This window comes from Maniola jurtina, chromosome 17 (genome assembly GCF_905333055.1).
Source record: "Maniola jurtina chromosome 17, ilManJurt1.1, whole genome shotgun sequence".
In the NCBI taxonomy this organism is placed as follows: domain Eukaryota; kingdom Metazoa; phylum Arthropoda; class Insecta; order Lepidoptera; family Nymphalidae; genus Maniola; species Maniola jurtina.
In genome coordinates this window covers 5907193-5923112 of record NC_060045.1, presented here as the reverse complement: position 1 = coordinate 5923112, position 15920 = coordinate 5907193, and the positions used below count along the sequence as shown (strand labels likewise).

The 15920-nt window shown below is 36.1% G+C and overlaps 1 protein-coding gene across 9 annotated transcripts in view; it reads right to left on the bottom strand.

Moving 5' to 3' along the window:
- Positions 1-15920, bottom strand: part of LOC123874028 (protein split ends) — a 98358-nt gene that overhangs the window by 63274 nt on the left and 19164 nt on the right. For 6 of the 9 annotated variants that reach the window (XM_045919178.1, XM_045919183.1, XM_045919179.1 and 3 more), the window contains exon 2: positions 13857-14171. The exons of 2 other annotated variants lie outside the window; for them this stretch is intronic. In XM_045919178.1, coding sequence (XP_045775134.1) covers positions 13857-14171 — 315 coding nt within the window. Of the gene's footprint in view, positions 1-13856; positions 14172-15920 lie in introns of those variants that run through there. One more of the 9 variants, XM_045919186.1, reaches the window with a different exon arrangement.

The window sequence follows — 15920 nt, the reverse complement described above, 5'->3', positions numbered from 1 at the left end:
ATAACAGCACTAGCTGAACGCATATTTCTTTCACAAACATAAAAAGTGCTTAGAGCGCTAACATTAAGCAGATTAATTTGTATGTAGTTTCTATCGCCGTGTGCAATTGCCATGTCATTAAATTTATTAAAGAAATAAAGATGTCTTATATCAATACGGTCACTATAAGATGTTTTAATGAACTAATTAGGTAATGATTTGTGACAAATTTTTAAGATGGATGCTCTCATATTATAGATACTGAATAAATTAACTGACTTGGTTTTAGGTTAGATCTCAAAACTTTTTGCGGTAGAAGAACTAGGTACGTTGCGAGACTTGGATATTTGTACATGTTATGTTTTTGATGGGATCTGTTTATACCGGCTCGGTCTGTGTTCAAGCTCAGGGGCTGCAGCACACGTCGCGCGTCGTGTTTTCATTTAATTTAATGTTAATGATAATAATTGAAATAGTGTTTAAAATCTATTTTCTTGAACTGTTATAAATTTTTTTTAGAATCAATATCTGAGGATTCCTAGGATCACAAAACAGGAAACTGTTACCAAAACTTAAAGAAGTCGACGCCATTTTGAAATTCTTTGTTAATTGACCGATTTCGTTCAAAATCGATATTTAGAGCTGCCTAGGATCACAAAACAGGAAACTGTTACCAAAACTTAAAAAAGTCGACGCCATTTTGAAATTCTTTGTTAATTGACCGATTTCGTTCAAAATCAATATCTGAGGATCCCTAGGATCACAAAACAGGAAATTGTTACCAAAATTTAAAACAGTTGGCGCCATTTTGTAACTCTTTGTAAATTGACCAATTTCGTTCAAAATCGATATTTAGATCTATCAATCGATATTTAAAGATCGATATTTAAACTAGGCAATCACAACAAAAATTGTTGAACAAATAACTATTGTTTATTCAATTGTATCCTCCTGTGCCAATCCTACCAAAATAGTTATAAATTTTGCTCGCTTCTTAGAAGCTTTGACTCTGTTCGCTACTCTGTGGTTTTACTCTAGTACTTAGAATAATAAGAACTAACGAATTTTGTAAGAAAAAAAAAATAGACAAAATCGGGATTTAGAAACTGTCGGTTATAAATTAATTGATATAGAAGGTATCTATACCAAGTAAAGACTTTGTCGTGGACCTCGAGGACCCAACTCCTCAACCCTGATGTTTTAAGGAATTGCATTCCTAAATCCTAGTAATCCCTCGGGATTTTTAAAGGATCATCCGTCTAAATGTTTTCATGTGGTACAAAAACACGTTGCATCCCGGGTACGGGCTATTACGGATAGGCTACTTTTGTCCTGGGAAATCAACAGTTTCCACGGGATTTTTAAAAACCTAAATCAGCTAGTCATGGAATATGGCAGGTAGGTAGGTCTTACCTAAAGGAAAAATCCGAAAACTGTAAATCTGTGATTCACAAAAAGAATTAAGATACGTGTTCATAAACAAATAAATAATTAGTATTTTCAATTTTCAGATAATTATACCAAAGTGGGGAATCATATGAAAGGGCTTTACCTGTACATTTTTAAACTTTTTGTGCATAATGGTTTTTGATTTATCGTGCAAAATGTCGAAAAAAATACCCCGTGTAATAAAATGTGTGTGTGTGGCATAATACTATGCCAGTAAAACTTCCATATCAAAATAAAATTCTTGGATCTCAAGTATTTAATTACGACCAAAATTGCCCTGTGTATCTTCATTTAGAATAATATCTTATGAGATATCACAAAATTAAAATAATGGCGAGCGCAGTCCATGCATGCAGCGTGATGACGTCGCATTATAATTACCATTTTTGAGATTTAATTCACAATTCACGTAGGAGAGTAACTTATTTTCACCAAATGTTCATAAATTGTAGCTTTATAAACTTCTCAGATAAAATCTCTCTTTCTATTAGTGAAAACCGTACGGCAAAGTTTTTAAGATTAGCCAAAAACAAGTGTAAATTAAAAATTTATAACACCCCCAACAAGTGAAGGATACAGTTACTAGAAAAGAGCTGATAACTTTCAAACGCCGGAACCGATTTTCTTGGATTAGGTATAGCTAAGAACATTCTCGACCAAGCCACCTTTCAAACAAAAAAAAATTAAATAAAATCGGGTTTAGGAGCCACGATACCACAGACATACGTCAAACTTATAACACCCCTCTTTTTGGGTTGAGGGTCAAAAATGAAAACCATTTTATTTATCTACAAAACAGTTATTATTTTGTTTTGATAGGACTAATAGATTCGGATATAATGTCTATTATGTACGAAAAATTATTTTAGTATGCGTATGTTCTTTTATGATTTCCACAAAAGCTATCAAAGGTAAAACTTTGGGACCAGAAATAAGCTTTATTAAATTACTTGCAAAGTGGTCTCTAGTGTAACTTGAGATGACTAATAGTTTCGTAAATATGCTTGCCTATTGTACAAGAATCAAATATTTTGCAAAAACCATGTTTTTTATGATTTTCGAATAAAAAATTAAAGCTAACAGAAAATTGTCAGGAGCCACAAAATAGCTCCATTAAATTATCTACAAAATTAGTTGTAGTTTATTTTGATAAAACAACTAGTTCCGGATATATGCCCAACTAATACGCACGAAAACAAAAATACAACAGCCATGTAAGTGTTTCCATAAAAATAGTTGACGATAGAAAAGAACCGTGAAAAGGATAACAAACTTTATTAAATTAATAATATCTACCAAGTAGTTTCCAAGTCCATCTTGATAAGACTAATCTATATCTATACTAATAAATAAATGCTAATAAATAAAATTGAAGTGTCTGTCTGTAATTTTGAAATAACTACCTCATATTAAGCTCATATGGTTATTTGAACGATACAATAACTGAATCACGCGTTTTTTAAATTTTTGTATGTCTGTCTGTCTATTTGTTTGAAAGGGCTAATCTTCGGAACGACTGAACCGATTTTGACGAGACTTTCACAGACAAGTAGACGATTAATCAGGGAGTAACATAGGCTACTTTTTTAACCGAAAAAAGGAGTTGTTTTTCTACATATTTATACCGTAATCTCCGAGATATCTGAACCGATTTGCGTAATACTTTTTTTTTAATCGATAGAGGAACTTTGCGACATTGTCCTATAAAAAATTTGGATTCTAACTCTTCAAACCTGATGTTGCAGGAGACCTTACCACCATAGTGGATGGGGCTTAGAAACTGTCGTCGGTTATAAATTGATAATGAAGGTATCTTTACCAAGTAAAGACTTTGTATTGACCTCGACCCAACTTCTCAACCTTGATGCTGTTAGGAATTGAATTCATAAATCCTGCTGATCCCTCGGGATTTTTAGGGTCCCGTACCTCAAAAGGAAAAACGGAACCCTTATAGCATCACTTTTTTGTCTGTCTGTCTGTCCGTCGTGTATGTCAAGAAACCTATAGGGTACTTCCCGTTGGCCTATAATCATAAAATTTGGAAGGTTGATCTTATAGCACAAGTACAGGAATAAATCTGAAAACCGCGAATTTGTCGTTACATCATTAAAAAAAAATGTGTTTCAATTTTCTAAATAAGATAACTATACCAAGTGGGGTATCATATGAAAGGTTTTTACCTGTAAATCCTAAAACAGATTTTTATTTATTTTTATGTATAATAGGTTTTGATTTATCGTGCAAAATGTTGGAAAAAATACTCTAGTACGGAACCCTCAGTGCGCGAGTCTGACTCGCACTTGGCTGGTTTTATTAAAGGATCGTCAGTTTAATCCACGCGGGCGAAACTGCGGGCATCAGCTAGTAGGAAATATGCCTACAGATAGTGAACGAGTTAAATACAGAGCTCAGGAATGCGGTAGTGCTGTGACCTAATTATAATTATTGTCGATTTTCAACAATGTTTCAAGTTTGTCATTTTACACTATTAACATAATGAAAACAACAAGATTATGATTTTTACACATTCTTAATAATTATTTTACACATCGAAATCAACTAAAAAAAATCATTAAAATTTAATCATCAGATTCAGAAATGACAAACATGGTTGAATCGGTGTTACTATCTTCACCATCACTGACCTCAATTACGAATTGGTCTATGGTATCTTCAATTAAACCATCTTTTGCCAATAATTTTCTTCTAAAATTATAACGTTATCATCGAACAGAGTAACAAGAGAGTGTTACAAAGTAACAAGAAAACTAGAAAAGAGCTGATAACTTTTAAACGGCTAAACCAATTTTTTTGGATTATAGTTAAGAACACTCTCGATCAAGCCACCTTTCAAACAAAAAAAACCGGCCAAATGCGAGTTAGACTCGCGCACTGAGGGTTCCGTAGTCGAGTATTTTTTCCAACGTTTTGCATGATAAATCAAAAACTGTTATACATAAAAATAAATAAAAATCTGTTTTAGGATGTACAGGTGAAGCCCTTTCATATGTTACCCCACTTGGTATAGTTATCTTATTTTGGAAATTGAAACACATTTTAATTTTTTTCTAAATGATGTAACCACAAATTCGCGGTTTTCAGATTTATTCCTGTACTTGTGCTATAAGACTTACCTACCTACCAAATTTCATGATTCTAGGCCAGCGGGAAGTACCCTATAGGTTTCTTGACAGACACGACAGACAGACAGAGACAGACAGACAGACGGACGGACAGACAACAAAGTGATCCTATAAGGGTTCCGTTTTTCCTCTTGAGGTACGGAACCCTAAACAACTAAATTAAAATCGGTTCATTCGTTTAGGCGCTACGATGCCACAGACAGATACACAGATACAGACGTCAACCTTATGACACCCCTCTTTTTGGGTCGGGGGAATAACACGGGGCTAGACCTCAAGTATAAACGCGTTACACGGTAAGCGTATGTACGATAGCGACAGCACAACACTACATGAGACGAAGCGGAGGAAGATGCTCCCGCCCTTTACCTCAGGCCCCGACTGCATTCAACTCGTGCGCTATCTGTACTTGTTTTGATTCAAAAATATTTTTCAAAAATCATGTATATTTTCTGCGATTTCCACAATCATTATTATTAGAGCTAGTATAAAAATGTTAGGAACAAAAATAAACCTCAGTAAATTGTCTACTAAACAATTTTTATTCATTTTTATGGAATTAATAGTTTCCGAAATATACTTATTTATTTTGCACGAAAAATAAATATTTTGCAAAAATCGTGTTTTGTCTTCTATAATTTCCACAAAACCTATTAGAACTAGGAAAATTAGGTCAAAAACAAAAAAAAATCACTAGATATATTACATAATAACATGCTTGCTTGTGTTTACACATAAAATTAGTACAAAGACTAACTTTTTGAAAAATATTTGTTTTCCATCCATACGCGATATAGATTTTATTTCTAAAACTGTTATTCCTATCAAAATGACTATACAGTATTTTGCAGGTAATTAAATGAAGTTGATTTTTAATTCTGATATTTTTTTGTTAGCTCAACAATTTTCCAACAATTTATAATTGAAAAACAATTTAAAATAGAAATTGTAAGAAACTAACACAGTTTTTCCGAAAAAAAAATCTAATCTAAAGAAAAATTTTAATACTTAATATCAAGGGGTATCCATATCGCCCCCATATAATATGTTCAGCGATTTTTAGTTCGGAGATATGAATTTGTTAATGATTTTTTCATAATTTTCATCTGTCAGTGGTTTTTTTTTTCTCTTTCAGTCGAACGTTTTTGGACATTTTTTGTGATAATTAGTAACTATAAACTCAACTATCACTTAAAAATGTACGGTTTCCCTAGAAGCAGCGGTTCTGTATAGAATTCTGTAATAACTGCTGTAGGTATTGATAAAACCTTGACTGACTACTAAAAACCGACAAAGTGAGAGTCAGACTCGCGCACCGAGGGTCCCGTACTCGCGTATTTTTCCGACATTTGGCATGATGAATTCAAAAAATTATTATGCATAAAAATAAAAATAAATCTGCTTTTTTAATGTACAGGTAAAGATGATATTTGCTATGACCCTTTCTTATTATACCCCACTTGGTATAGTTTATCCTACTTTGAAAGTTGAAAATACTTATTTGTTCATGAACACATTTCAATTTTTTTTGTGATGTATTGTGATATTTCCTTTACTTGTGCTATAAGATCTACTTACCTACCTTTCGTGATTCGAAGTCAACGGGAAGTATCCTATAGGTTTTCTTGACGTACAGACGGACAGACTGACAACAAATTGATCCTATAAGGGTTCCGTTTTTCCTTTTGAGACAGGGAACCCAAGAATAGTTGTAACTTCTGTATGCTTGAACTATGTCAGTTTACGATAAAATAACAATTTTAAATTACACCCGTGTGAAGCCGGGGCGGGTTGCTAGTAGTAAATAAATAAAATGAAAGAAATAAATGCGTAATCTTTATTGACTGATGAATGATGATTTCAAATAGCTCAAGTTTTGTAGAACCGCTCGCATACGGATATCGTGTTGCGTCTGCATACATCAGCGGGATGATTCGCTGACTCGGTTTTCAACACTGAATGATAGATAGCCACGGAGCTCAGATAGCATTTATTTTTAATCCATTGAAGGTGTTCTACGAAAAATTATATTATAGTCATGATTACGCTTGAACTTTAAACAAATCGTTTTTTCTTTGTTTAGAGGTAGTTTCTACTTAGAAAGAGGTAACAGTTTACTGTGAATATGTGATTTGGTCAAGTCTGATCATAAAATCGGCCACGGGATAGCTCAATTAATCGACAGGAATGATTTGTTTAAAATTTAAGCGTTAAGAAATTTCTCCCTTGTGCTATTAATTTATCATTTTTTTAGCTAATTTTCAACTTATTTTAAAGTTTTGTACATCATTAGATAGCTGAGAATGTGTAGAAGCTTTGCAAATAATTTGCAGGCCAAAAATTTCTGTAACTTAAAAAAAAATAGCATTTTTGGCAAAGTAGCCCAATAGAAATTATGAAACTGGTACAGTCTTGGGTCCCTAACCGGGGAACCTAGAAAGATTATTTTTATTTTAGTATTCACAATTAGCAATTGAGATGTCTAGTACTTAGAAATTAAATAAAAAGTCAGCAATATGCCTTACTTTTTTTATGAATTTTAAAAGAAACAAATACGTATTTTTCTGAAAACGATCAATAACTCAAAAACGGGCGGTTTTTGCCCATAAGTGTTTAGAGGTCATTTGTAGCATTTGACCTCCTATACAACTTCTCAAAGAGAAGGTAGTGTTTTTCTGGACTTCGTTTATAAATATCGCACATATGGATAAAAAAATACTAAAAATTATTTCCCCGCTTCAAAACGTTTCTGATTTCAAATAATGTATAAAAAACAAGAATTAAAAAAAAAAAAAAACATCAAAATCGGAGCTGTTTCTGAGGACTTCCGACAAAAATGCTTCGTTTACTCCATTATATGATGGATTTTTAACATTGTCGTAGGCCTATATTTATATCACTCTGACATCTGTCACAGGACTTAAGCTATGTTTTATGAACGTAATACATAATATCACTCAGTGAAGCAGCAATAAGAACCAACCAATGTCAAATGAGCTTGGTGGCTATCATTCAGTGTTGAATCTAAAGTTAGCGAATCACCTCGCAACGCGCAGGTCAGATGCACGGCAGTCCGCTAGAGACCACACGATCGACCGAAAACGCGCAGCGGCGGCGCGGCGGCGCGGAACGGCAACGTCGCACGCCCGCTGCTGCAGATATGATTGATGACGTTGTTGTTACATGCCACGGGGTTTCCTATCCGGAGGACACACCGCGCTCGCGCAAGCGTCTACTACTGCTTTTTTTATTGCAGGATAGGCTTCACTTCACTTCACGACAATCATGCCTTAAAGAAAGCAATGATGAGGTCTAAGTTGGAGCGTAGAAGTTATACCTACGTGGTAGGAAAGACGGGGGCCAGAAGGGCGTTCCAAACCGTAGCAGTTCATATCAGAAATTTTAAACAAAAAGTTTCGTGCGAGTCAGATTGTATGTCGAGTGTCGACCACAAGGATACCAACGCTCATAATTTCCCTTCAGGTTCAAAATGTTGAATTCTTATAATGTTGAATTTGCAAAATGTTGATTCTAAAATGTCAATTTGAAAATGTTGAATTTTGGAATTGCTAAATGTTGAATCCCAAAATGTTGATTTCTCAAAATGTTGAATTTCAATTCCCAAAATGTTGAATCTTAAAAGTAAGCTTAAAGGAGTTAAAATACGCCGCAAAACCGTTTCTGTCCATAGTAGAATGTCCTCCAACAATCGCTTCACTGTTCTCGATTTTGGTAGCTGTGGCCAGAGGGCGACTAGGTTTGCCACGGGAGACTACGTTATTTATTTACTTTGTACTAATATTTCTAACAAATTTATAATAAACTATTGTTACTGACACACTAACTTTGTTTATAGACTTCTTGGTCTGAAATAAAATATTATTTACTAGCTGATGCCCGCAGCTTCGCCCGCGTGGATTGGTCAGATCCCCTGCAGCATCAGGATTGAGGAGTTGGACACCAAATTTTTTATGAAACAATGTCGCAAAGTTCCTCTATCGATTAAAAAAGAAATGACGCAAATCGGTTCAGAAATCTCGGAGATTTCGGTGTACATAGGTAGAAAAACACAACTCCCTTTTTAAAAGTCGGTTAAAAAAGTAGCCTATTTTACGCCCTGGTCAATCCTCTACTTGCCTGTGAAAGTCCCGTCAAAATCGGTTCAGCCGTTCCAAAGATTAGCCTTTTCAAACGGTGGGATTCGAATAAAATTATTATTAAAAAAAACTTGTCATGTCATCCCCGTTTTCTATTCCCGATCAACGGGAACTGCGGTAACTGAATAAAATTGATAAAAAATATTCCCGTTGATTAAAGGATTGGTGTATTTTTGGCAAACGGCGCCTTACAAACAACTAGGTATGCAGAAGGATGGCACTGTAAGTTAAATTACGCATTGACATACAAACCAACCATTTTGAAACTGCTTACAACAAATAATAAAAAAATCAAATTGGCCGTCATGAAAAAAAAAAACCGGCTAAGTGCGAGTCAGTATCGCGCACCGAGGGTTCCGTGCTCGGGTATTTTTCCGACATTTTGCACGGTAAATCAAAAACTAAATTATTCTTAAAAATCCATACTAATATTATAAATGCGAAAGTGTGTCTGTCTGTCTGCTACGTTTTCACGGCCCAACCGCTGAACCGATTTTAATGAAATTTGGTAGAAACTTGGAATACATCCCGGGGAAGGACATAGGCTACTTTTTATCCCGGAAAATCAAAGAGTTCCTTCGGGATTTAAAAAATCGATATCCACGCGGGCGAAGCCGCGGGCATCCTCTAGTAAATAATAATCTGTTTTAGAATACATAATCTGTTTTAGGCCTGTTCTTAATGAATTCATTTTTCAAGAAAAGTGCTCGTAGGAAGTGGACTAGGCAGAGCCCCGATAACGTGACCAAAAATTCGATTGACTTCATCGTGACGGATCAGGGATATATTCACAGATGACTCCGTGATTAACAGATTTAATACTGGAAGCGATCACCGACTCGTAAGAGACTCTCTTAATATAGACCTCCAGCTCCAGAGACGACATCTGATGAGGACAACAACTCTTCGCCCTAAACCATGCCAACCAATAGCTGCAACAGAAAAGTTCCAACTAGAACTTAGAAACCGATTCGAATTGCTGGAAACCACCGACGAAGTTGATCAGAAATAAAGCGATCTTGTGGATGTCGTTCGGGAAATGGGGGGTAAATTTTGTCGAAAAGAAGGCAAAACCTTTCTATCCAAGATCTCTAACGAGACCCTGGATTTGATGCAGCAAAGACGGAAATATCCTCAACTTCGCCAGAGTGGCGATCTCTAAACAAGCTCATTAAAAAGCGAATACGTTTCGATATCCGTGCTGCAAACACCCGCAGTATAAAAGATGCGATCGAACGCAATAAAGGGGGCTAAAGTATTCGCTAAGAGTCACGGGCTTCGTCAAATCGGCTTCGTCAAATGGCTCCTGCCATTTGACGAAGTTCGATCGGATGGCCGAACTATTGCTTCAAAACCAGAGGTGCTAGCTGAGATCGAGCAGTTCTACGGGCAGCTCTACTCTGCCCATGCTTCGAAACCTGCACCCACCCAAACCACGAACGACAAACGTGCGTGACTTGTGCGCCACTATACCGATAACCTCCCGGATATCAACGTAGGCGAGATTAGTATAGCTCTCGGGCAGCTGAAGAATAACAAAGCCCCAGGTGATGACGGTATTACAGCGGAACTTCTGCGCGCAGGAGGAAAGCCAATTCTCAACAAGCTTAAAGACCTGTTTAATACCGTCATCAAAACTGGCACAAGACTTAAAAATGGAGTAGAAATGTTACTGAGCTCTTTTTCAAACAAGATAAAGTTGAAAACTAAAACCCGACTGCGATCGTCTTAATAAACGCTGAAATATTATAGTAAAATTGTTTTTCTGTCGCTTGGTAGATTTTGATGTTGTAGTACATTTATATTTATGAATTATGAACTCAGAATTTTCTCCTCTTTCATTTGACACCCCACTCGATACAATAGCAAAAAAAAAAATTTGGATAACACCACTTTTTTTCATGTAACATCCGTTAGGTCAATTTTTTTCATATAAAATGTAGCCTATGTCACCCAGACCTTTACGACGAATCGATTGACACCTCATTCATCAAAATTGGCCCAGTAGTTTAGGCGCTACGGTGGAACACAAAGAATCTGGATACAAACATACACACATACAAAAATAGACTGCTAAAATCATAACCCTTCCTTTTGGCTTTGCCACAGTCGGGTAAAAAATCGCACTTGACCTATTTTTGGGCGTCTCGAGCATGTTTATAATGTGGTCGCAGTCGATACACGATATCACAATTCGTGCATGACAAATTTTACCACACAGCCAACTGGAAAATAAAAAATGGGTCAAATGCGAACCCGACTCGCACACGAAGGGTTCCGTACCATCATACAAGAAATAACATAACTTTTGCTCTATTTTTCATGACGGCGATTTTGAAATTTTTATTATTTGTTGTTATACCTAACGGCAATAGAAATACACATTCTGTGAAAATTTCAACTCTACCTATTACGGGTCATGAGATACAGCATGCTAATAGACGCACGGACGGACTGACGGATGACAGCGGAGGCTATAGTAATAAAATCCCGCGGGTACAGATCTCAAAACAGAGGTCCATATGCAAATGACATCGAAACTGCAATTCAGTATATTTCCTCTTTTGGAGCAGAATTCTGAAGACTGACAATTTTCTATGGACAAAATGATGGTTAAAATTGAAGGTAATTACCACCTACAGGGGATAAACAAAATTCTACAATAAAATGTCCTTCACAAATTGTAAGAATTTGTTTCTAGTTTAATCTATTACATAACCATTCTCATCATAAAATGAATCGGAAAGAAGTTATAGTCAAAGAACTTTTTTTGGGCGTCATTTTTCCAAGATAGCGACGCGAGCTGCTGCCGCGAGATACGAGGAGACAAAATGAAAATTCGGAGAGAGCATGTCAAAATCAATAAAATCACCAATTTTCAAAACTCCCGGAAAACTTTCCAGGTAAAACTACCAAATTACTGGACAAGTGTGAAACTGCCAGAAGACCTTAATGGTACCTAAATAAACAGACTTATCTAACACATAGTAAAAAGATACAAATAAATGCAAGAACACTTTGCATGATACACCATATTATACTAACGTAGTTTATCCACAAAAAACTATTAAAAAAAGGATAACTCTCAATGAAAAATAATAAGAATAAAGAAAGGAAGAAAAGTAAAGAATTTAAGAAACGAAGGAAAAATGCAATAAATAAGAGGGGTCTCTCCGTCACTCGCTACATATAAACGTAGTTCCAATTTCATTTGAATATTAAGCAACCAAAGTCCATGAAATTTTGCAGACATATTCTAGAAGAAACTAATATCTATGTCTGTGGTTTTCCAGATTTCTGTTAAAATATTCGGTTTCAAAGTTACGCGGTCTTAAAATTTTACATGCAAATCTTTGAGCCCCTGTAATTTTAAAACTACATATTTTTAGAAAAATCTAAAACACCTACCTACCTACCTATACCTATTTAAGTATACGAAGATTTTGATTTTATTGTCTCGCGAGGTGTGAAAAGCAGAGTATTCAACTTGACAATAATGCTGTCTTACTCTTGGGCACCCCTAAACCCCGCGCTTCACTCAGGATTCTAGATGCAACACCCTCGCTACGCTCGGGAGTTACTCGAAAATGCCTCGTTACGCTTGGGATTTTTATCCAGGTGCCCGTGACGTAAGACATTACATTATCCCCATGTTGCATAATCTACTACTGTTTCCTTCTTTTTACCAATGTTTTGTAAAATAGGAACCAAATACGTAAAGTAAATCAAATAAGTAATAGTTAAAGAGTAATGGCATCTAATTAAGCGAGAATAGGAAATAATATGTATTAGAACTTTTTCCAGAAAAATAATTTAGAAAAAAACGAAAAAGCTTTTTTAAAATTAATGCATACTACCACAGGCAGTGTGTTACACACGATAGTACATTTTGATTTGGAATGAAATGGACAAAACTATAAAAGTTGTTTTCTAGATTTGCCACAAAGTAGGTAGTCGTTCTTAATTATGTGACTGTATGTCTATGGAATATTATAACGCCTGCCGCCCTTGCGAAACCGGGGCGGGTCAATTAGTTGTGAATAACTATTGAAAATTGAAAAAAGTCTATTGATTCGGTAGAGATGTAAACAAAACATATCAACAAGATGTTACAGTCTTTAAGACAATGTTACCAAAGCCTTGAATTGAACATGTTTTAAAATGTGTTAAACAAGTAGAAACACATATCGATAAATACCATTAGCGTTAATAACAAGGTGCATACATAAAACGATGTTGGATCCGCCGCCAGCCACAGTGATCCGTCACGTTGCGATCTTGAAATCAATTGTAGAATGTATCCAAAAACACTGCACACTATGTAGCTCGCATTTGTAAACGCACTAACACATAACCACTTCACTGTCACTGTATCGGGTATTCCCCCACTGCAATCCAAATTTAGCACTGCAATCCATGAGATGGTCGCAGATTCACTGTCATGGCGGCGGCGGCATCCATATTTGGTGCGAAGACTAATGACAGACATGCTTAATCTAGATATTATTAATCTATGAGCATAAATCACCACAAATTTGCAAGCATTGAAGCATTTGTATTTTTGTAATTATTTTACAAGTTTTTATTAATCAGTCGTTGACATGTAATGCCACAAGTACACACCAAGCGACAATTACCGTCAAAAGGGTTGTCGCAGCAGAAAATTATAAAAGCCATCTGCCGGTACCATTGTAACGGACTAATTTAATATGTTAACTAATAACTGAACTGAAAAAAAATTACAACGAACAACAGTTCAACACAGAAACAATATTGAAACGTTTAATTTGCAAATTGATTATATGTAGATTGTACATACTTATTACTTATATGTAATATTATCAATAACGACCACGATCTTATCCACGCAAAGAATTGTTATTTATTTTATTGATTATGATAAGTATACCTGCATACAGGAAACCTAACTTTAATGATTGCGGGCTCGAACTTTAGTGACTAATTTTTAACAGCTTCATACTTAGTTGGAGGGGACAGAGGAATATTAGTAACCTTAAAAATTCGTTTTCATTATTAATTAAAAAAAATGAGTATGCCTCGCAGTTGTGAAAGAGTGATAGTGATACTAACAGATGGCTATAAGTAGCTAAGGAAAAGCTATACTCACGGGAGGTGGTAACGCGAGGCGGAGACGGGAGCAGGTGCGGAATTCACGGAGGATGAAGAACCTGAGTAGCCGGAGCCGGCGGGCGACGAGCCGGCGGAGGGCGCGCCCGCGGTCGATGGTATCGCGGCTGGCTCGTAATACTCAGTGGTAAGAGTTCTTTCGTCCAGTACGTGCTCCACGTTATGCGCCTTCGATGCAGACTTGATGTCCATAAATGCAACAGTGGCACAAACACCGCTATTAGCACTCGCGTTAGAACTCGCACTCGCGCTCTCCATTCGACCCAATAACTTGACATTCTGGACTCGGCCATAGCTGGAAGAGATGAAGGGGTTTTCAGTCATCTACTAAGTCGTAAGTTAATGGTAGGCATCTAAGGACAATGATAATATAAGGTATGGGAAATTTAAGTATGAAGCATTAAAAATAGTAAATATACCTATTTAAATATGAAAAGCTAGAGTATAGAAAACATATTATAATATATAAACATACCGGCACAATTAACGGAACAGAAATAAAAGTAAAAAACCAACTCAACGCGCAACGGGACCCTATTACCGTGCTATTACTAAGCCGTCTGTCTGTCTGTCAGAGGGCTGTATCTCGTGAAGTGTTAGGTAGAGTTAAAATTTTCACAGAATGTGTATTTTTATTTTTATTATTATTTTTTATTTGAAAACAAAATGAATGTTGATTAGGTTCGTATATACCCGCCAAAGTTCCAAAACTTGAGAGACGCCATCGCACAAACTGATTGAACTTTGCATGTGGATATCGTCAATGAGTCGTGAACGAATGGAGACAGGTTCTTTTCACTGATGGCGCACAGTTCTCTTTAAACTACATCGATGGCAGGTAGTGGATATCAAGACGCAAAGAAGGAATTTCACATTCAGCCTAATTTTGTAAATATGGGGGCAATTGTGCATAATTGGGGCGGCTCAATTATGGTCTGGAGGGAGATATGTTTGGTAGCTTGAATCTATTTTGTGATAGTCGATAAAGGGAACATGGTTACTGCTTATTGGTGGTGGCATATTAATTTTATTGAGCCGGCTCAATTCAGGCATATGTATAAAACATGCGTAGCAAGATCTCCGGACATGAATTCGATAAGGCATGTTTTTTAAAATTTATACAGTACCACTTGGCTGCAATCAGACATATGGGAACTTACTCAAAAGAAGCGTGAAATCCATAATGCCACTCTTTTTAATTTATAAACTAGCGCTTGGCTGCAAACAGACCTGCTGGCAAGTGATGAAGATGATGCAGCCTTAGATGAAACACGCTTGCCTAGAAGATGCCTATAGACTCTTGACTAGAGGAGCCCATATTAAAATTGGAGGGAAAAGCTGATGCCGGACTTTCCATATCCTAGCGGTTTGAATCAGAAACGAAGTAAATCGCATCGTCCGTGTCCTTGGAATTTCGACTACTTACGGGTGCACAGCTTGGCGATGCCTTGCCTCCCCGACACTCTGGGTGAAATGAAAACGCGTCACTTGACGAGAGGCACAGGTTGCCCCAAGAAGCCATAGATACATTTTATTTATCTGCAGTGCAGACGAACGGAAACCGTAATCGGAGCATGGGCTGAAAACACTGGTTATTAAACTGCATTAGTTTTTGTTAATTCACAAAATCTAAAAGTTTTTGCTATAGTATGGAGTGAGAAGAAAATAAATATACCAAGCGACAGAAAAACTTTGGTATATTTCAGTATTTATTATGAGTAGTAGGTGGGTTTTAGCAGTGAACTTTGTCTTGTTTCTGTTCGGCTAATTGTACCGGGCGTTGGTCGTTAGTTGAATTTTAGGTTAAATATTGTCTATGGAGTTAAACATAATTACAGAGAATAGTTAAATTTTATAACTATACAGTTCAGAATATATTTTAAGATTCCCTTGAAAGACAGATGGGTAGGTAAAGGTACCAAATAGGTACCTAAACTCATCTAGGCCGCGATTTCGGTTGCACCTGAAAGTTATAGGTACTGGCGTTAGTAGCTTAAGTAATTAATTGACAGCTTTACTAAGGTAAATGCCTTGTAAATAAGAC